This window comes from Coturnix japonica, chromosome 10 (genome assembly GCF_054131305.1).
Source record: "Coturnix japonica strain WE chromosome 10, WE-NBRP24, whole genome shotgun sequence".
Lineage (NCBI taxonomy): Eukaryota > Metazoa > Chordata > Aves > Galliformes > Phasianidae > Coturnix > Coturnix japonica.
In genome coordinates, this window is record NC_140672.1 from 13,813,328 (window position 1) to 13,835,929 (window position 22,602).

The following is a 22,602-nucleotide window of genomic DNA, read 5'->3' on the forward strand; positions in this document are numbered from 1 at the left end:
AAAAGCAAGCCAGGCCATCCTGAACAAGTACAGTTATTACTGCACAATGGGTAAATAGCAATCAGTCCTAGAGATACTGTTCCTATACAGGGGAGGCAAGACAAAAATAAATAAACCCTTAACCACAATAAAATCCAAACCCAGTTTAAGAAAGCTTGTATTTATTTCAGCCTCAATGGAGTCAGTTTGAAACTGTCAGAGAGACACTGTACACCTATATACAAATTTAAGAACACAACACAGTAACTGTTACTGTTTATTAACAACCAGTTTTTAATAATACAATAAAAGTATGTCCTGAGAAAGGGGAACAAACATGCTTCTTCAAGGTTTTTTAGCTGTTCTGGATCTCAGCCGTCGCTTGATGATCAGATGATCACTTTCCTTCTTTTGTTCCTCAGATTCCTGAAGAAAACATTTCAAAAGTTACTCATCTTTTCACACAAGACTGACAAGCTCTTCTTGACCCACGCAAACATATTTCTTCCCCTAAATGGATTTCAGAATGGAATTTGCTTATTATATTTTATTCAGAAAACTATGGGATACCGAGATCATTTTAATGCAGCTTAATCACAAGGAACAAATATGGAGAATGTACAAAATCCTGTTTATCTTAAAAAAGCACACACATCTGAGGAAAGCCTGAAGGCAGCTTTCATTTTGAAATACTTGTTTTCAAAAGAGTATTATAATACTTGTTTTGTGAAACATGAAGCGTTCAGAAAACATTTTTAGCCTCAATCCCTGTAGCTATGACTTGCCCAGAATTTCAGTTCTCGGTTCAGTTCCATGTTCTCAGAACTACAGTGAGAGAAGAAATTGTCTCATCTTCTTCATCCTCTAACAAAAAAAATATAACATTTTGGTTTCTGCCCCTATCATTCGTCAAATCATCAAAAACTTCAGAGGGATATTACAGTATGGGCAAATGATCACTATGCTGAACAGAAAAAGGACTCTAATATAATTAAAAGATGCAGTTCCAACAGAGCAAGAATGTTCTTAGCACAATAGCTGCCGACAGAGTCATGAAACTGGCACATCAGATCCTTTGCAAGTTGGCTTAGACAGGAGATCATAGTTTAAGCATACCTAAAAAGCTGTCTAAGTTGTGCTCTAGAAAAGCGTGTAGTAGAATAATCCCACTCCGACACACTGAAATTATCTATGATTCCAAATTAGAAGACATCTCCGTGATTGCTACATCACCTACTTAGTAAACTGTAAGCCAGCCAAACACAGAGATCTTTGAGGACAAAATAAAACAGAACAGCGGGAAGACCAACAAGAATGACTTGGTAGAATAAAGAAATACCTCAGTACTTTCAACCTCCCCCTGCAAATAGATGAAACCTCCAGTCTGTTTGGACTCCTTAGTAGTTTATTTTAAGCCAAGACTACAGTATAATCGCTTACCGAAGAAGCAGGTATATCTAGAGGGCCAGAAACGACAGTGGAATACAGCTTCCTTTTGGATTGTTTTGGCTTGGTCTCTCCTTCTTCGAGACTTTCAGGTTCGTTTGATTTAGGAGAACTTACTGCTGACATCAGCTTCTTGGCTAGAAGAAATTTGTTTTGATACATAAACCAATCAACTTACTGGTTTTGTGAGTCTTTAAATCAATGAATGCAAAAAAAGCTTCGTAACAAACTTGGTTTATAAATGACATGTAAAATTTAAGTGAAAATACTCAGAAATTGTATTTGTTCATCGAGGTTCTTTATTTCTTCTATATCTGAAACTGTTTATAGGTTCAGGTACGGCAGCATAAAGCACGCATTAAAATGGAGTATGAAAGACAATCATGGCTCAGAAGTAGCTGGAAGTCAGAAACTTCAGCAGGAGTTAAACAACAGGCCTAACTTTCGTGCTGACAGAAGCACAAGACAGAACCAACTTTCTCTGTATACTTGTAGGTTTTCACAAATGTAATAATGAATCTCTGAAGAGACGAATAAATGCATGTACTTCATAAATCAAAGGACAACTTAACATGGCAGACAAGTCTAAGAACACATACATTAATGGCCTACAGCAGAAACAAGCCATTCTACAATGTCTAGAAAACATGGAATAAAACTTATTTTACACCAACCTCTAGAGTGTATAATAGAAGGAGAGCTTTGAATAAAATCTCCAACTTTTTGCAGTGTTTCATCCTTTTTAGTCAGTCTTGAAGCATGTACTCGCTTTCTCAGGAAGTAGTCTTTTCCGGATTTCTGTTCAACAGAGATGTGAACATGTGAAACAAGAGCATTGTTTAAACTTCATTTTAGTTCAACGTTATTTTAAGTTGACATTTTGAGCTTTACTACTGACACCTCTGTTCATTATGCTGATGATACCACAACGGCAAGTAATGTAGACAATTTTATACCCTTTAGGGAGTTGTCAAAATCTCAGCTATTTCAAGGCATACGTTTCTTAAAGTTTCTTAATAAGGCAGTAGTTTCTTTAAAAGTAGCTCCCAAGCTGTGGAGTTGTTTCTTACATAAGCTGTTCTAATTACATAAAATAAACAAACATACAAAACAGAAGACAACAGATGGGAAAAATCTACTACTCATACTCTGACCATGCCAAGGATACTGCTATCACATGTGAACATCTGTTTTTAATAACTGCCATGCATATTAATGATATGAACCTTAGTTTAATACAAGGGCTTCACTTACAAAAGCACACGATAATACACTAAAGCTTCTCTTCCCAACTATTCAGTGTGCAATATCCTTCCCTCCAAATCATTACACAGTACAGCCATTACACGCTCTGGGGACAGACTGACTTGCCCTTTGGTTAGCTTATGGAATTTAATAGGAAGAGCTCATAAGCTTGTAAGATTCCCATTCAGGTATACACATAAGGATAAGACACTGCTTCTTTCGTGTGACCACACAATTACAGGAAGTCCCAAGCTAGCTTCAAAACTAGAACAAAAACCAACCATTTTCTCGTCACTTGCAGAGGGTGAATTAAAAGCCATGACAGATTTTGTATTTTTCGTGTTCTCACTTTTCACCAAATCCTGGGAAAATAAGACAAGTTTCAGCCATGATTCTTTTGGAAAGAACAACTGATGTCACAAAAGTGAACACTTTAAACACTTTTGCTAATAGTAGGGAAGTATTTGCTAGTGGTAACTATTCCACTGTAAATCAAATAATAAATAAGTATTCAGTTATAAAAACAGGACATTAAGATATCAGTATTAGACATCTCATGATGTCTAAAAAGCTGATTTATGTCTACAGGTTTCAAAGAAAATACACAATGGAGTTAAGAGAAATTCCCTTCTCTTAAACCATTATCACTGAGATTGGCTATTAGTTTTGTTCATTAAAGCAGTTCATTGATTAAATTCTTCAACTACTTTACTGAGGTAGAAATAGCATTTTTTTAATGCTTAAATGAGAATGGTAAAAAGGCATCAGATATTTTGTTTTCTGTTGGGTCTAGGTCATACCTCATCCATGTCATCACTTCTTTTCTTTTTTGCCTTAGGCATTTTCACTCCTAAAGGTATCATGCTGCCGTGCTGCTTTATCTCCGTCTTATCAGGTTGCAGAGGTGTCAGTGGGATTTCCAGCTCCAGTTTTGGGAACCGACTAGTTTTGCCATTTTCTGCGGACACTCCAGAAGAGTCGAGGACAGTTTCCAAATGCTCCTGATAGCACAGAAGAATTTTAAGTGCAAGTGTTAAGGTAGCCATGAGATTAAAAAGCTATAAAGCATCTGGAAAAGGATATGTAAGCATTCGATTTTCCTGCTGTAAGAACACTTGTAACAGAAGGAGTCTATTTCAGTTACAGCACAGTTTTACCCCTCTTTCCTAGAACTTGTTACATTTAAAATTATTTCCAATCTATGATCACAAAAAAAGTTCTTCATGTTAAACTGAGCCTGATACTTTACAAGTCATTTTTTCTCAAGGGCACAGACAACTACACTTTTTTTTAATAGAGAGTGTTGGTAGAACTGACACGATTTTCTTCATCTCAACTCTGCTGCGTCAGAACTGGGCAGGATCAGGAGCATTTGATTCAAGTGTTCGATTAACTTCCAGCTTAATCTTAGGGAATTTGCCCTTCCTCTTCTACACTAGAGATGTTATTTACATAAGTAAGGTCCAGCTGGCAAGGTGCAAGCCCAGTACAAGTCATTAAAGAACTCCATTGCTATCTTTTCCCTGGAGAGAATACAGACATTCAAGCAATGACACCGTACTTAAGCTGAAGGCTATCATGTACCTGCTCATGGTCAAATGGCAGCAAATGCACAGCTAAGTGACAGGGAAATGTCAGTATGCATTTCCCCAGCAGCACTTACTGTCCACAATCCACCCAATCCTGTTTTTCTCAACAGGAACAACAAAGTCAGAACTGAGATCACCTGGACTCCTCCTTCTCTATGGCAGGAATTCAGCTAGCATATCAAAAATGAGTTCAGATGCTGGTTGAACACATGGAAGACAGGCTGCTGGGGACATCAGAAAATGGTAGATGGCTGCTTCTACTGCTGCTAGTAACTAGCAAACTCCAGTGTCCCAAACACAGACTAGCAGCTTTTACTACTTACACTGTTCCGACCCCCTGAGGGGAGTCTTCTTCCTCTCAAAAAGTTACCGAAGATTGTAGAAAGACAAAAAGTAGTCAGAGCCACTTTATCAGGCTCTGCTAAGAATCTGAATGGAGTATCACCACCCACTGTATTTCCAAGAGTTAAGTTGGTTAATAAATACTTTGTTTTTAAAATATATGTAACTGCTATTTTATGAAAGTTAGCAATTAAAAACTTATATAGGAATGATTAACATCATCTGCTAACAAAACAATATCCAGAAATCCTGCAGAGGAAGAAAATAAGTTCAATTTGCTGTGCCCGTTTCAGTGGCTCCATGAATTTTTTCCAAGTAACTTATCTAATCATGAGCCACTTCATAAGCATTAACATGAGGAGAGTTTTCAACAGCACCTGACAAAAATTCATCACACAATTGTTTCAACAGCTTTTATTCCTATCAAAGGCTATAAAAACAGGTGATCTGATCACCTTGAAAGGGATAAATAAATTAAAACTTGGGAATTGTTTAGAGAACATGAGATCTTTTCCTACTCATTCCTTATCAAAAGCAATACAATCACAACATTTTCAGATCTGAAGTTTCATACTAACCTCAGATTCATTTAATGAAGTGAGGCTCCTAGTACATCGACGTGACAAATAATTGTCTTCAGCTTTGCATCTTAATGGAATACTTTCTCCAGTTTTAGTTTTGCTTTGTTGTTTCCTAGGCTGTAAATATTTAAAAGGAGTAAAGATTAGGCTATGCATTAGACCTCCAAAATATCTCGAGTTTTCTAAAGCTACAGTGTAAAACCTCAAGCTCAGACGCCACATGAACACGTAAGCTGAAACACAGCACAAGTGTGGGAAGGTAGTAACATCTATTCATTGTGTGATCTTCAGATACACCCTACTGGGTCTCACTAACAGTCTCAGGCAGTATTCTGCCTCCAAAAGAGAGAAAGCGAGACATTATTTAGGGACAAAATCTGTAACGCTGGTCGTTTTGTCATCCATTCCCCCCATACTCTGCACGCTCACAGCTGCTATGTTAGAACACCAAAGGCTAAACCTCTGCCTAATCTTCAGCATCCACATACGAATACATGGAAAACTGCATGGAAAAGTTCCATAATGTACACAGAGAGATGGTGTTCTAGTAAATAAAATATTTTTGAGAAGATGAGAGCTCATGTTTGAGTGGAAGACAAAAAGAACCAACAAGTACTCATCACTGAATATGTAGTTAAAGGACTATATGCTAAGAAAAATGATTCCAGCTCCAGTATCTCCTAGGAAAACAGAAGAACAAAAAGGGGTTAACAAGATGTTAAGTACTGACTTTCTATAAATATAATAATACCTTTTCATTTACAGAGTCATTCCTTCTACTTTGTCTTTCTTCAAGTAAAGGTATTTCTGGCAAACACTGAGGGCTACTGTGGTTAATGCGTTGTTTTAATTCCTTTATAAAGTCATCTTTGTCAGCCAGTTCTTTTCTTAACTCTTCTATCACAGTTGCATTATCCTAATAAACAGTAAAAACTGCTGAGTTGTGGGATTGGCAAAAGGAATTAACACACACAAGCAGTATTGCAATTACTTAGTAGCATCAGTTTTAGAATTGCAGGCTAGAACACTTAACTACTCAAGAACAGTAACATTTCACGGATTTGTACGGTCACTGTTACAAGTGCAGTAGTCACAGAATTGCCTGGGAAGTTGTAATACAATATATTTTGATTCTTCTATTTTACTTATGTGCTTCAGCCTTCATCTCTCTTAAGATATAATAACCCGAGCTTTTATTTGTTCCCAAATCCTCGGTACTGTGAGAAAGTCGGCAGTTGTAGGGGAAGTTTTGCTATGAGAACATCTTTCTTCTCAGAGAAAGTGAATCCAAACATTCTCAAAAGAGCACAACTCATTTAGTCTTCTGTTTAGCTTCTGAAATTCTATGCTACGGCTTAGATTGGCTATCCTGATTAAAAGCTGGATGTTGAAATAAGAAATGCAACTTCCAGAGATCATCCCCCCTCTGCTTTTTGATGCTTCCCTTAATCTCTCTCCACGTCCCCTTCTGTCTTTTCATGCCATTGTAGATACTACCTCAGAGAAAGCAAAGAAAGTAAGAAACCTGAGACAGAACTACTGTCTGAGTATTGAGCCTAGCTTGGGATCCGGAAATGCTGTGAATTATCAGAAAAAGCTACAGATGTCCAGTCTAATTGTAGGATCATAAGCCTCAAACTGACATCTGCTTATCTGAACTACTGAAAAAATTGAAATTTTAGTAATTAACAGAAATTCTGTTTCTGAAGAACAAACATAAAAGCTGGTGCTTTTTTTGGTTAGTTGCACATGATGTCAATACGACAGTGTTCAAGAACAGAACCACACCCAGAATACAAAGAGCAGGTACAGGAGTTTTACAGAATTTATGGGTAGCTAATCAGGTAGGAGGAAAGGAGAGCTGACCTTGCTTGAATCCTTTAATGCAGATTGTCTCAGTTCTGCTATTTCTGTCTCTTTTTGTATGGCAATAGAAGCCAAAGTTTTGAGCTGTTCTTCCAAAGCTTCTACTAACTGATCTCTCTCCTCACGCCACTTTTGAAGATTATGGTCCCTTTCCTCCAGCTCCTATATTTCATGTTGAAAGAAAAGCATACACAGTAGAAACAAGCAGAATCTTTAAGACAGCCTAGAATTAATAAGTTTTTCATATAGCATAAATAAGGACTCAAGATGATAAAAAGAGTTTATGGTAAGACATTTCAATTAACATATCGTGATGTCACTCAACAAGATCAGGTTACATGCATGTATTACATATGTATTTACTATGCAGATTATTGTATTTAAAGCAATCTGCCAGTGCTCTGTAGTGACTAATTATTTGAATATCTTTCATGGTCTACCACTAATTTCACTTGGCCACTTTCATTTTGCTCCAATTTTTTTTTTTTCTTTGACCTTTTTCCTGTTGCTTGGAAAACCTGCATCATTCATTTAATAAAAATTAAGAGCAAGAAAAATACCTGTTTAAGTTGTTGGATAGTGTAGTCTTTATAATCCAGCTCATCCTTAAACTGGTTATTAATCCTTTCAAGTTCATCCATCCTGTTCCTGAGGGATTCCTCCACAGAACGCATCGTGGACACCTGTAATGTAAGCACAGCTCACGGTTCATTAAAAGACTTCTGTAATACAACCTGGCCAAATACTTCTTTGTTAAATAAAGAGGAATTCACAAACAAGTGCTGAGTAGGAAAACGACAGCAAGTGCAAGGTTACCAAGGAAGACATGAATTCATTTTTAAGCTTCAATTTTCCACCCCAAGCACACCCAATAAACTTTCAGACTAAGATCCTGCAAAATGGGTTTTAAAATATCTTCTTGTTTAATAATTAAATTTTAACTATTAACATCACTGAAGCTGAAATTGAAGAAAAAAAATATACATGCTTATATTAAAGAGCCTCTGGAAATTAGTCTATTTCTCTTCAAGTAAATAGCATTCTTCTTCCCAGTTATCAGCGTTTTTTCACAAAACTTAGGTTTTAGTCTTTGGAGTTACCACGGATACCAATGGCAAGTCACCAGTAACGTAGAGATAATAACAAGTCCCCTCCAGAGGCAGATTAGCTATTCTCTTCACAAACCTTATTCCAGACTACCAACCAACTTTACTTTCCTCTGTTCATTATCTATGCGAAACCATGTTTTAACTTCTGGTCCCCTCTAGAGCTTCAATGGCAACTTTACCTAAGATTTGCTGCTAGCCACACTAGTGTGAAATTTCCAGCTTCATAGTTAAAGTTTGAGAAGTTTTAACAGCAGAAAGCCAAGCATAATCTTACAGAAAAAAATATCTCAGTTGACTACAAACCTCGCTTTGTACTTGCTGAATTTGTTTCTCGGCATCAGAATGTTTGTCTTTTAGATCTGCATACTCTTCTTCTTTCCTCTGCAAATCTTTTTTCAAATTCAGTACAAGGGCAGAACTCTCAGAAAGAATATTTTCTAGCCTTATGTTAAAAATAAAGAGACAAAGAACATTACTGTTACACATCTCATGGAAACAGCAATTACAGCTTCATCCATGCCCTGCCTGTTGGTTTCTATTTGTAAATAGACTCTTAAATCTATCTAGACCAGTGACAAGATTTAAACAATTACTTTTGAATTTCAGCTTGCTTCTCATAATCAGATGCTGAAGCAATAAACTATTCAGATGCTATTCTGAGGGATATACAACAAAACCACCAGAAATCCCCATATTATTCTTCATTTCCTTGCACACTCCTGTTTTCCCTTGGAACTCAAGTAGCATACCAAAGCATCCTAAAGTAGTAGTTTGGCCATTGATAAGCATGCAGATGCATTAAGTCAAAGGGATGTTCCCATTAACTATTTTTAACTCTAGTTCATTCTCAAAGGGCTCTAAGTTAACTCAGTGGTTACTTACGATTCTATACGTTGCACTTTCTCCATTTCACTCTTTTCCTTTTCCCGAAGAGAATGTTTCATCTGCTCCAAGCTGTTTTTCAGCTGCATAACTTCTTGAATCAGATTTGCTTCTTTGCTACTTAACTCTTCAAACTTTTTGTCTGCATTTGCAGACTTCTCTTGCAGAGTTGCTGTAACTGTCTCTAGATTAACAATAATAGATTCTTTTCTTTAAGTAATTCATTGAGTTTTGACACTTTCTCTTCCATTGTCTTGGAAGCCTCCAGGAGATATTCAAGCTCTCTTATTTTTACCTCACAGTTGGCAACTTCCTCCTGAAATTGTGCAATCACTCTCTGATCTTCTGCAGTCTTTTCTTCAAACTCCCGAGTTTTCTTTTCTATTTGCTCATGTAACTGATTCACAAGATCATCTTCCTGACTAGTGTGAGTTGTAATCTCACATAGCTTCATTACAAGTTGATGATTATGATTTTCAGCATTATTCAGTCCCGCCTTTAGGTTTTCATTGTCTTGAAGCAGTGCTTTGATGTGCTGACTTTTTTGTGAGGAAACATCAACAATACTTCTGCATACTTCCCAAATCCTTTCAAGACTATAGGAAAAGGAGAGGCCCTGCACAAGATCTGAGATGGAAGAAGTCTGTGACTGAGTGCATGCAGAACTAATTTGAGATGTCCCTGTCTCATCTTTTTCAGAGTCTGAGGAATCCTTTACACTGACAAAGTCAGTACCGATGGCGTGAAACTCTAAGTGACATTTGTATAATTCATCTAATTTGGTCCGCATTTCTTTTACTTGTGACACTTTATCACTTATATATTCTTTGGCAACTTCTATGTTGTTAGTTAGTTGGGCATTTTTGTCTTCTAGTGTCATATTTATAGATTTCTGTTCATCCAGTTCAGAAGCAATTTCCCGATAGTCAGCTTGACCCTGCAGAATTTGTTCACGGAGGGCATCAGCTGTTTCTTCAGAAAAAGAAAGCTCAATACGCAGGCTTGTTACCTGCTTACTGAAATCTTCTTTTTTATTTTTTTCTCTTCTGCATTGTTCTTCAAGCACAGTTAAATGATGTTCCAAGATTTCAGTTCTTTCCCTCAGTGCTAGTACTTCCTTTCGGTACGCGGAGCACTTTTGTTTCATGTGTTCAATTTTCTTTTGCTCTACTGTGTTCTTTTTCTTTCTCTCATTTACAACTACTGTAAAACAAACAAACAAAGAAACAAAAAAAAGGGAAAAGGAATGTAGCTCAGATTGATTAAAATCATTATTACATAGCAGTTCACAACACCAAGTAGCAACTTCTAAGTGAAAAACTGTCACAAATATGCAAGCCATACCCTCACATCACATAGTATTTGATACTAGTGAAGGAATTAAAGTCCTCTGGACACGTAATCAGGTGCCTCAGATTTCTATACAGAATTAACAGCAAAAGGTTTTCAGTCTGGAAGAACACTTTTACCATGGCACTACTCAAACCTTCCACTCCACACCAGTAGAAAATCTAATTAGATTTAAGAAACATGGGAACGAGATAGATAATTCACAGCTATATTCTTTCTATCTTCCCTGCTTCAGCAATCCCTATAAGGCAGCCAGGAATCACTCCATCTACATGGTAGATAAATGTAGATAAATGATAAATTGTACTCCATGTACAATGGTAGATAAACAGTTCTCTAAGAAATTTCATTCCAACTCACAGTCCTCTTACTTTCAAAAGAAAGATAAAACCCTGGACAAGTTGATCACTTAAGTGTTGATATCTGTCTCTCTTATTCAGTTGATCTCTAAACAAAATATGAGGATTCCTACTTCTGTCCACACTTACTCTTTTGCATATAAAGTTCACTCATAAAGTTGTACAAATTTGCAGATTCAAGTTTCCATAAATATTCCATTAGCTTGGGGCTGTTTTTTTCTTTAACTGGCGAGCAATTAGCTAAAATCACATGCATTTTCTTTCTATCAAAAGCGACTTCTGCTGTATTTCATCATTGCTTTAGAATCCAGTTATGCCCATTCCATAATATGCATACTTTAAGTATTAAAAAAAATAAATATAAGTCAAGACTTACTAGGGATTGGGTCACCACAACAATATATTCCATGGTGATTCTTGTACAGTCCTTTTATTACTACAACTACAGAAATGCAGAATTTTATAGCGCCCACGTGCAGCCTGCATTACATACAGATTCACATGTACTGCATGGAAACAGCCTCTTAACTCATCTAAGGAGTTTTATATACAGCCCTCAACCGATTTAAAAGTCATACTGAAGAAACAGCAGTGGCATATTCCACCCCAAACCAGGTTTTGGGTTTTGACTGCTGCTCCCAGCAACACTAGTGAGGGGAATATGATTTATAAGTAATCTAAACACTTTATGCTGAAAACAACAAGCAAGCACTAAAGCAAGATAAAATAAGACTAGGGAGAAGATGTGTAATGTTCAGTCTAGAAGCTCCTTACAGAGGAAGTAGGGAAAAAGCATTATTACAGAGCATAGGAAACAAGACCTAAAAGCTCAGAGAATGGTGTAAATACCCTGAACATGAAGCTGAGATAACCTAGCATCTCCTAAAACACTTTTGCTCGTGCTACTTATATAACTAATTCTACAAAAGAACCAGCACAACATACCTGTGCTCATTGTTCTACTGTGTATATTTAACATAGCTAAAGAATATATATTAAGCAGTTTTTGAAATTGGACGCTATTAATACTCACAAATAGAATAAAATTTTAACATGATTGAATACTCAGTACTTCTTAACAGAAAACTTCATGCTGACATTGTGACTATCAGCTACCCATTTTAATTCCTATGTGGAGCATTGCTGTCATTAATTTTTAAATGAGAGCTTTGGTCATATGATTAGAACAAACCCACTACTATTTGGAGTATGGAGGAGTCCACATCCCTCCCTCAGTCTCTGGTAAGATGCTTATATGTGATGCCATTCAGTGGTCACATTAGGATTCAATATTTATGCCAAATAAAGGCAGCAGGGACAAATCATCCAAGAACAGCATCTCATCCAAAGAAGGCCTTGACTTTCTCCCTTGCACATATTTTGCAAGAGGAATACAAGAAAGGAAGGGACTACAGCTAAGTTTTAGATTTTCCCTTCTACATTGTATATGCCTTCCGTAATTCTAGGAACACTGATGCTCAGCTGTGCCCAGAAGTGAAGTTAAATGCATCAGAGCTTATCCAAACCATTTTGCTCAAATATTGCCCATGAGCGAGCAATTAGCAGGTCGTCAACAATTTTGATAGTTGCTTCAGGAAAAACAAAACAAACAAACAAAAAAAGGCACTTGAGCAGCTGATGCTACTCAGAAGATCAGCAACAGCAGTTGAAACAATCCTAAAGAAACTGCTTTAAAACTATTACCAAATCTGCAAGTGCATCAACTAGATCAATCAAGATGAGGAAAAAGCAGCAAAAAGGAAAAAAATAGTGCAAAAAACTTTTATTCTTAAGCATTCAAAAATGAACAGCATAGGACCTTCTGAAAAAGGGATATTTACATAACAGTTACTTCTATTTACAGTTTAACACAGTGGCTTTTCTCCTTATACCATAAGGTACGCGCTTCACAGCCTTTTGCTTCCGATCCGGAATAGGAAGCAATTTATTGTTTTGGAAGACACCCTGTTCAACGATGGAAGAAACTGTACCTTTCTTTGGAGGTGGCTCTTCCACAGTAGGCTTATCTTCATCAGTACTGCGCTTTCTTCCCACTTCCAACTCAGTTTTATCTTGTTTCAGTGCTTTAACTGAAAGCACTGAAAATTGGCTGCTTTCAGTTCCTTTATTAGTGTTCTCTTCTGCCGGTTCTGCTTTAATGGTAGTTAAATGGTAGGTAGTCTTTTCCTGTATTGATATGAGATCAGTTACATTGAAGCTTAACAAAAGGAGCACTTAAGTCTCAGTAATCTTCTGTAGGCAAATATTTACACAAAACCATACAGCTAAAATATTTACCCGGTGACTCTATAGACATCAGTTACAAATCTCAATAGCAGACAGAACAAGTACACCTTCAGATAATGACAAGTGCAATACTCGGTAGAGTATACAAGGGAAAGCAAGAGCCTAGCAGGTTACAAAGTAAAAGACTTGCACACAATCAAGAGTTTACCAGTTTATCAAAGAATTTCCTGTTTCCAAGAAGTCAACAAAATTACAAACATGGTCAAAGAGCAAATGGTCAGCTCTCATACAAGTTCATCACATCACACTTCTGCTAAGCTGCTAAAATCACTTTCATCGTGACAGATATAATCCAACCTTAAAGCTTAGTCAGCTCTGTCACGCATATTTTAGATTGTGTCCTTGACCACAAGTGAAGCTTCCTTACTTACAAGATGACGATTGTTAAGCCATGCTGGCACTGCCAAGGACTGATTATTCATCTTTAGTAACTTATGAAAAGAAAAGCCTCAGAAGTGTTCAGGCCACACAATCTCACAGATAGAGTTGGAGCCTTGTTCTTGGAAGAAGTAATAGGTGAGGACATGACTACTCATCACAGTCAGCTTTAATGCCATGGAAATACTAAGTATGCAGACAGTCAAAGACTAAGAAGGGTCAAGTTGCTAAGCTTACAAGGTTAGAGATCTGAGTGACAGAATTAACTATAAATGTTTTCAGAGCTACTTCAGGCTACCAAACATCAAAAAATGAACAAAAACCACCAGAAGTGGAATGCACACATACTTAATCAAGCTAGTCTTCACATATTCAGTAGCTCGCAGTACATTAGTCAGGATAAAGTTTTATGGACTGCATAGAACGTGGAGATATCCTGAGCATTCATAGCATTTTAAGCTACCACAAGTTGGTATTAAAACAATTTTACACAACATCTTCTTGATAAAGTTACCTCAGTTGCTTCTTTAAGTTTCTCAGCAGACTCATCCAATTTAATCGCCTGCATTTCAAAGTCTGTAACACACAGAAAAGGTTGTATTACATAAGTAGCCAATAGATAGTTTATTAAGTAATCAATTTTTCCAGATATTCTAATGTTTAGGTAGCTTTTGAACAGATTAATTAATTTGCATGTGGTCTTCACTTATTGGGAGTGATTCAAAAGTTTTCTATATTTCTTGGAATGAAAACATTGCATCAACAAGTCATAAAGAAGAGTAGAGATTACAATATAAAAGTAAAAATCAAGATATAGACATTTAACCCCATACTTATGAAAGCGTAAAGCTGCTAGTTGCAGTTTAAAGGAGAGGGGGAAAAAAAGAAAAGAAATAACCAAAAACCGTGGAACTGCTGAACCTGAATATACACAAGGAACAAACTATCACTTATCTACAGGCTATGGTTCCAAAGGTAGAACATCTCCTCTAATTCCTACTCAAACTGGTTATTTCTCTTTTAGATTAATGAACTATTTCTGTCTTCTACCTTTCACATCGCATAACTCACCTTTGTTCTTCTGCATCAGCTCTTCTTCAGTTTTAAGTAGTTTGGTGTTTTTCTCTGGTAGCTCTTCTTTGGTCTCCATCAGTTCAAAGTTAGTTTTCTCCAGCTGCTTTTCAAACCAGCCAGTATCTTCCTTCAGGTCCCCCAGGGATACAATGGAACTATGTGCTGCCTCAGTTTGCTCTTTAATATCCATGACATCATAATGCACAGAATCAAGAATGCCCTCAGGATCAACACAGGTGTCAGGCACTATGCTATGTTCTCCACCCTGAAACGTAATTTATAATCAGTTAAAACTGGTGAATAGCTGACTACATAGTAGCTGTTATTTCTACAGATAGTCTGGATAGCCACTATGAAGACAGCCATACAAGAAGCTTTTAATTTCAGCTTCAAAACCCACCTCACAAATTCACATACAACATGACAGTGATTCGTATGGGGGGAAGATAAGTGGCATTCTAGTAGTAAAAGCTAATATATTTTATAGTATTTGATGACCACACTCCCCCCTTTTTTTTTTTTTTTTTTTTTTTTTTTAAATATTACCCCAGATTGATCTCCTTCAAATTTAACGTACAAGTTTGGACTCCCCTTTTCTTTGTATACAGCGTAAATTTTCATTTTGTGTTGCAGAAACAAGGAAAACGCCCAAATTCCCAAAGCTTTCTGAAACTGTTCTTAAGGCTCAGCAACTATTCCTGCTAGATGAAGAATAGATGTATCTTGCTCATCATACAGCAACACAGCATGCACTTCTTTGTAAACAGCCTTGTGTTTCTATAAGATGTGCCCATAACATTTAAATAGTAAAAAGGAAAATATTTAAGAAAAAAAAAAGGAAAATATTTAAGAAAAAAAAAAGAAAAATACCAGGGTGTCATGGTTTAATAATTTTGTAATTTTGCTATCAGTATTCCACATCATAACATCATATAAAGCATGAATAATTTTACTGAATCTGCAACTTACAGAAGAACCAATTACATGATCCTGAAGCAGTCCGCGTTCCACGACAAATGTGGCGTGACTTTACAAAAGCAGCTCCAGAAAAGCATGCCAGTGCACTTGCATTAGTATATGGCAAAGGGGACAGGAAACCCATTGTGAATGAACTAATTGGCAGACTTCAGGAACTTGAATTATTTATAAGCGCTACAGAAGTTAATCTGTATACTTCAGCCATTGTCAAAATTGTGGAAAGATTAAACAAAATCAAGGGAACACAAAATGATATTATTGACAAATTGGCTAATGTGCCTGATGTAGATGAATCCACGGTGGTATAAGATGATGGAAACCAGGATTTCCACGATCGCCTATTGAGAAAGCTAAACAACATGAGTTCCTCTCGACCTGTATCATCGAAAATCTCAACCATTAAAAAGAGACGTCCTCGTATTCAAGCAAATGACAATGATAAGTCACCTCGAATCAACGCTGAGACTACACGTCTTGCCTTGTTGCTTTTCCTCTGTAGTCATGGGGAGGACATGAAGAAGTGGTGTAATTCATCCACTTCTGCACTTCAGGCATGAGTGGAAGAATTACAAGGTGAAACAACTACCAAGGTGAACTCTTCCAAGAAGGGGAGAGTTCCAGTTGCTGCAAGCCACCAAGGTAAACAATAGAGGGGCCCTGCCCCCAGACAGGGGGGGGAAAGGGACAATAGAGTATACTGGACTGTGTGGATTAAGTGGCCTGGCACATCTCAACCACAGAAATATAAAGCCTTGGTGGACACTGGTGCACAATGCACCCTAATGCCCTCAAGTCACCAAGGGACACAACCAATATATATCCATGGAGTGACTGGGGGTTCACAAGAATTGACTATGTTGGAGGCCGAAATAAGCCTCACTGGTAAAAACTGGCAAAAACACCCTATTGTGACTGGTCCAGAGGCTCCATGTATACTGGGAATCGATTACCCTAGGATGGGATATTTTAAGGATCCCAAGGGGTATCAATGGGCCTTTGGGATAGCTGCTGTTAACACAAATGGTGTTTATCTGCTGTTAGCTTTACCTGGTCTGTCAGATGATCCTTCTGCTGTGAGGTTGCTCCAGGTAAAAGACCAAGAGGTACCAATTGCCACCAAAGTGGTTCACAGACGGCAGTACCGCACCAATAGGGATTCATTGCTCCCCATTCACAAGCTAATTCGCCAATTAGAGAATCAGGGAGCGATTAGCAAAACTCACTCGCCTTTTAACAGCCCCATATGGCCAGTGCATAAAGTCAGTGAAGAATGGAGGTTGACGGTGGATTACCGTGGCCTAAATGAAATCACACCTCACAGAATCACAGAATCACAGAATTACCCGGGTTGGAAGGGACCTCAAGGATTCATGTAGTTCCAACCCCCCTGCCTAGCAGGGCCACCAAACATACACATTTACTAGATCAGGTTGCCCAGGGCCCCGTCCAACCTGGTCTTGAACACCTCCAAGGACGGGGCATCTACAACCTCACTGGGCAGCCTGTTCCAGGACCTAACCACCCTTCTAGTAAAGAACTTTCCCCTAACATCCAACCTAAATCTTCCCTCCTTCAACTTAAAACCATTTCCCCTAGTCCTGCTATTATCAGCCCTTTCGAAGAGTTTACTCCCCTCCTGGGAGTAAGTTCCCTTCAGGTACTGAAAGGCTGCAATGAGGTCACCCCGCAACCTTCTCTTCTCCAGGCTGAACAAACCCAACTCCCTCAGCCTGTCCTCATAGGGGAGGTGCTCCAGCCCCCTGATCATCTTTGTGGCCCTCCTCTGGACCCTTTCCAAAATCTCCATATCTTTTTTGTACTGAGGGCTCCACACCTGGACACAGTACTCCAGATGGGGCCTCACAAGAGCAGAGTAGAGAGGGACGATCACCTCCCTATACCTGCTGACCACCCCTCTCCTGATGGAGCCCAGGATCCCATTTGCTTTCCGGGCTGCCAGAGCGCACTGCTGGCTCATGTTAAGTTTCTCATCTATCAGGACCCCTAGGTCTTTTTCAGCCGAGCTGCTCTCAAGGACAACTCCTCCCAGCCTGTACAGGTGCCTGGGGTTCTTCCGGCCCAAGTGCAAAACCTTGCACTTTGCCGTGTTGAACCTCATTAGGTTCACCCGAGCCCAGCTTTCCAGCCTGTCAAGGTCCCTCTGAATGGCATCCGTTCCCTCCACCGTATCAACTGCACCACTCAGCTTGGTGTCATCAGCAAACTTGCTGAGGGTGCACGCCATTCCCTCATCGATGTCATTAATAAAGATGTTAAAGAGCACCGGTCCCAAGACAGACCCTTGAGGGACGCCGCTCGTTACCGGCCTCCACCTGGACATAGAGCCATTGACCACCACCCTCTGTCTGCGGCCTTTCAACCAATTGCTTATCCATCTAGTTGTCCACCCATCAAATCCACCTCCCTCCAATTTGGAGATGAGGATGTGATGGGGGACCATGTCAAAGGCCTTGCTCAGGTCCAGGTAAATGACATCGGTCGCCTTCCCTTCATCCACCAACGCCGTCACTCCATCATAGAAGGCCACAAGATTAGTTAAGCATGACCTTCCCCTGGTGAAGCCGTGCTGGCTGTCTCGGATCACATGCTTGTTCTTTATGTGATCAAGCATGTTGTCCAGGAGGATCTGTTCCATAATCTTCCCAGGCACAGAGGTGAGACTCACCGGCCTGTAGTTACCCGGGTCGTCCCTGCTCCCCTTCTTGTAAATGGGAGTGACGTGACCCTTCCTCCAATCATCCGGGACCTCACCTGACAGCCACGACTTCTCAAATATGATGGAGAGCGGCTCAGCAACCACCTCAGCCAGCTCCTTCAGGACCCTGGGATGCACGCCATCTGGCCCCATAGACTTATACTCATTCAGTCTAAGGAGGCACTCTCGGACTTGCTCTACCCTTACAGTGGGGAGGGATTTACCTCCTTGGTCCCCACATGGAGGGATGGGGGTGCAAGACTTAGGGACGTGAAAAAGACTAGAATCCTGGCCACCAGTGAAGACCGAGGTGAAGAACTCATTCAGCACCTCAGCTTTCTCTTCATCTGTTGAAGCCATTTCTCCTTTTGAATTTACCAGAGTAGGTACGCCCATTTTGGCCTGTCTCTTCTGGCCAATGTACCTGTAGAAGGTTTTCTTATTGTTTTTCACATCCCTCGCCAAGTTCAGTTCTGCCTGCGCCTTGGCTTTCCTGATCCCACATCTGCAAGTTCGGACGGCATCCCTGTATTCTTCCCAGGTGACACAGCCTTGTTTCCAGAGCTTGTACACCCCTTTCTTCACCCTCAGTTCTCTTAGCAGGTCCTTGCTGAGCCATGCCGGTTTTCTACCTCTCCTGCCCACTTTCTTAATCAGGGGAATGGAGACCTCTTGTGCTGCCAGGAGGAGCAGCACCTCCATTGAGTGCTGCTGTACCAGACATGACAGAACTCCAGTATGAACTGGAGTCAAAAGAAGCTAGGTGGTATGCCACCATTGACATTGCTAATGCCTTCTTTTCCATCCCATTGGCTGCAAAATGAAGGCCACAGTTTGCTTTTTCCTGTAGAGCTGTTCAGTATACCTGGAACCGTTTAACTCAAGGGGAGAAGCACAGCCCAACAATTTGCCATGGGTTGATCCAAGCTGTCTTGGAACAGGGTAATGCTCCCGAACACTTGCAGTATATCGATGATATTGTCGTGTGGGGCCATACAGCAGCAGAGATTTTCAAGAAAAGAAAACAGATAATCCTAATTGTTTTGCAAGCTGGTTTTGCCATTAAGCGCATCAAGGTGAAGGGGCCTGCCCAGGAAATCCAGTTCTTAGGTGTAAAATGGCAAGATGGGCATCGACACATCCCAGCAGATGTGATTGAAAAAATCACTGCTATGTCTCCTCCCACCAACAAGACAGAGACCCAATCTTTTCTGGGAGTAGTGGGCTTTTGGAGAATGCATGTCCCAAACTACAGCCACATAGTGAGCCCCCTCTATCAGGTAACACAGAAGAAGAATAATTTCTCATGGGGTCCTGAGCAGCAGCAGGCTTTTGAGCAGAGAAAACAAGAGATAGCCCATTCCGTGGCCTTGGGGCCAGTACGGACAGGACAGGATGTAAAGAACATCCTCTACACTGCTGCTGGAGAGAAAGGTCCCACTTGGAGTTTGTGGCAAAGAGCTTTAGGAGAAACCCAAGGCCAACCCCCGGGACTTTGGAGTCGAGGAGTGCTACACTCCAACTGAGAAGGAGATCTTAGCCATGTACGAGGGGGTTTGGGCTGCTTCTGAAGTAGTTGGGACAGAGGTTCAGCTCCTTCTAGCACCTCGCTTGCCTGTGGCCCCCCTGTCACGGACACAGGTAGATTTTTGTTTAAACCGTGACAACTACCCAGAATGCAGCATAAGGGAATTTTTGCCTAGAACTCTGGAGGACTATTTTTAACTCAGAAAGGTCAGAGATAGAAAGTTCACACTGATTTCTGGGTCACCAGCCTCACCGTACATCAGCATTTTTGGTTTTTAAATGATACATAAAGTTCTCAATGGCACTGCTCTAGTCGGTAGTTCTTTCCCTTTCCGTGCAGCTTGCTCTGTGCATGGCTTGTGAAACGCTATTCAGGCCAGACAGCTGCAGCCCCAAAGACCTGCCATAAATGTACAAATTCTACCAGGATAATGTCTTGGTAGTGGAGAAACAGGATGCGCAGTCATATGGCTCTCACACATACCTTGTACAACCAGCTTGGCTCTGGACTGGGCATCACCAATGTCACAGGTGTACACGTCACTGTCACTTTTCTCCAGATTTTTTATGCACAGCTGCAGGTCTCGTCCTTTCTGTGCCCTCTTGTATTTCCTGCCAGGCCTGAGCTCAGCAATGCCTTTCCTCCATATGACGAAGGATGCGGCTTTCTCGCTCTGACATGTAAAAAGTGCACTTCCACTTTCTTCAATTTTCACATCTGAAAGTTCCTTGATAAAGTAATTAGTTTTTTCTGGAAGGAAAAAAAAAAGGATGAGGGTGTAGGACAAAGGGATTTGTTACCACAACAAGTCCCAAGCATACAGAGGTGTCCTGAATCTCCTTTGCCCTCATTTCAGAATATCACATAGAGATGCAAAGAGTCTAAGAAGACCACAGAGTCCACCCATTTACATAGGTTTGATAATTCCAGTAGATATCTGGAAAGTTCAATACCATTATACATGCGCTGGTAGGATCTCATCTGATCAACTGCATATAGTTTTGATTACACATATTCAATAGAGACTAATTCAGATTGCCATCTTTTCTTGGCTCACTAACACCCAAGATCATAGAATCATAGAATGATCACAGAATCATAGAGTGGCCTGAGTAGAAAAGGACCTCAAAGATCATCTAGTTTCAAACCCCCTCCAAGGGGTCACCAACCACCAGACCAGGCTGCCCAGATCCACATCACACTGGAGAATCATTCAGTTTCCAGATTATTTTAAGGAAAAGATTTTAATCCATCATATTTTCTGAAAACTAAGAATTGATCCTGCTCAAGGAAACAGAAGAGAAAAACATCACCCACAGGCTGCAGATATTTACCTCGACTTCTCTACATGCCATCCTCAGTGTGCTTTTCAACTCACCTTGCACAGTGACCCTGGCTTTTGTTATGGAGTCCTCTGTCTCACAGGGGTACTCCCCACTGTCCTTGGCAGTAGAGTCGTGGATGATCAGAATGGCCCCAGTTCCCTCCTGCTGCAAGTCGTACTTCTGGCTTTTTCTGATTGCTTTGCCATCCTTGTACCACCTGATGTTCAAATCCGGTTTTGACAGCTCACAGCTCAGGCTGATGTCCTGCCCTGCTGCTGCTGTCTTATCCTCCAGCTGTTTTGAAACCTCAGTAGGTTTTCCTGGAAGAAAACATTGCTTTTTGAGTAACATACACTTATGGTAGGATGCCTCTCTCAAAATACATGCATCTACATGCTGGAGATAAGTTAGAGAGGCACTTGCAACAGACGCCATCCTACAGCCAGCAGTAATCTGCAAAGTACAGACAATAGAATTCCAGGCAGCATTTATTTTCTCTTAAATCTACCCAATTGAGGATGATGAACCATGTCTGAAAACTGCCTCTCTCTTCTCTCCACTCATCACACTGGGAGCCTCGGATGATGCTCTCAGATGCACATGCTCTAGATAGGAATTTGTTGTACAGCTAGATGATGTGAAGGCCATCCCTTCAGCTTATACTTAGAGGATATTTGCTCCCACAGTTCCCTCAACAGATCATTCCTGATTTACTGTTAATGGAACAAGCTGTAGTGAGATGACCATTGCCAACACTACCCCAGTGCTTTGGGTAGTTCTCACATTTGTGTAAAATGTTTCCTCCTTTTACTTATTTTTAAGAGAAATTCTCAGTGCTTCGAGGTTCAAGTAGAAGGTTGCTATTCACTTTAACCATATTATGAGTTAGCTCTCACGACAATCTTATCAGAAGACAGTTGAAGGAATCAGGCCCCAGAATCTCTCCCATCTCATTACCTTTCACAGACAGAGAGGCTTTGGAGGTTAGACCAAGGGCAGTAAAAACGACTTCCCCAGCGTCAGTAGGAGTCACACTTTTGATAAGGAGAGTCTATTTCTGACTCACGTTAGAAGCTTTAAATCGCCCACTACTTTCCACTCTGCTTCCAGTCAGTGTCCACTTGAACTCATCAATGCTTTCATGGGACAGAATGCATTCAAAAGTACAATCTTCTCCCTCCTGGATTTCAGTGTTTTTCAGCCGTTTGGTAATGCCACTATTCAGCTCTGGAAGGTAAGAGATAGGTTAGTATGAGGTTTATATGGAGAAAAGGCATTTGTGACTGACATGAGTAGCAGTACTGGTGTTTTAACGCAGGATTTGCAGAACATGGCTGTGTTCCTTACTGATGTATTCTCTAAGACATTCTCCACTCAGAATTACCAGAAAGCTATAAAAAAAAAGAGACGTAAATCTCTTGTCTTTGCTCTGGAAGAACTACAAGGCGAGCAGCTCAGTCCATGGAGCAGAATGAAGATTCAATGAGCAACAGAGGGAACAACCTAACAGAGAGGACAACTCTAGGATGCTGCGTGAGAAAAAGGGTT

At 39.9% G+C, this 22,602-nt stretch overlaps 2 protein-coding genes across 2 annotated transcripts; both read right to left on the minus strand.

Moving 5' to 3' along the window:
* Positions 1-243: 243 nt before the first annotated feature.
* Positions 244-7,718, minus strand: LOC146759392 (kinesin-like protein KIF20B). Its single transcript, XM_085510656.1, has 8 exons — positions 7,609-7,718; positions 7,049-7,210; positions 5,180-5,299; positions 3,471-3,671; positions 2,952-3,032; positions 2,100-2,223; positions 1,420-1,562; positions 244-405 (listed from the first exon to the last, which is right to left on the minus strand). The coding sequence occupies exons 1-8, from the start codon at positions 7,687-7,689 to the stop codon at positions 325-327; spliced, it is 993 nt and encodes a 330-aa protein (XP_085366782.1). The 5' UTR covers positions 7,690-7,718; the 3' UTR covers positions 244-324.
* A 1,328-nt stretch (positions 7,719-9,046) lies between these two features.
* LOC146759393 (kinesin-like protein KIF20B) lies at positions 9,047-14,790 on the minus strand. Its single transcript, XM_085510657.1, has 4 exons — positions 14,505-14,790; positions 13,948-14,009; positions 12,740-12,935; positions 9,047-10,242 (listed from the first exon to the last, which is right to left on the minus strand). Exons 1-4 carry the CDS (start codon positions 14,695-14,697, stop codon positions 9,224-9,226), a joined length of 1,470 nt encoding a protein of 489 aa, XP_085366783.1. The 5' UTR covers positions 14,698-14,790; the 3' UTR covers positions 9,047-9,223.
* Between the last annotated feature and the right edge of the window lie 7,812 nt (positions 14,791-22,602).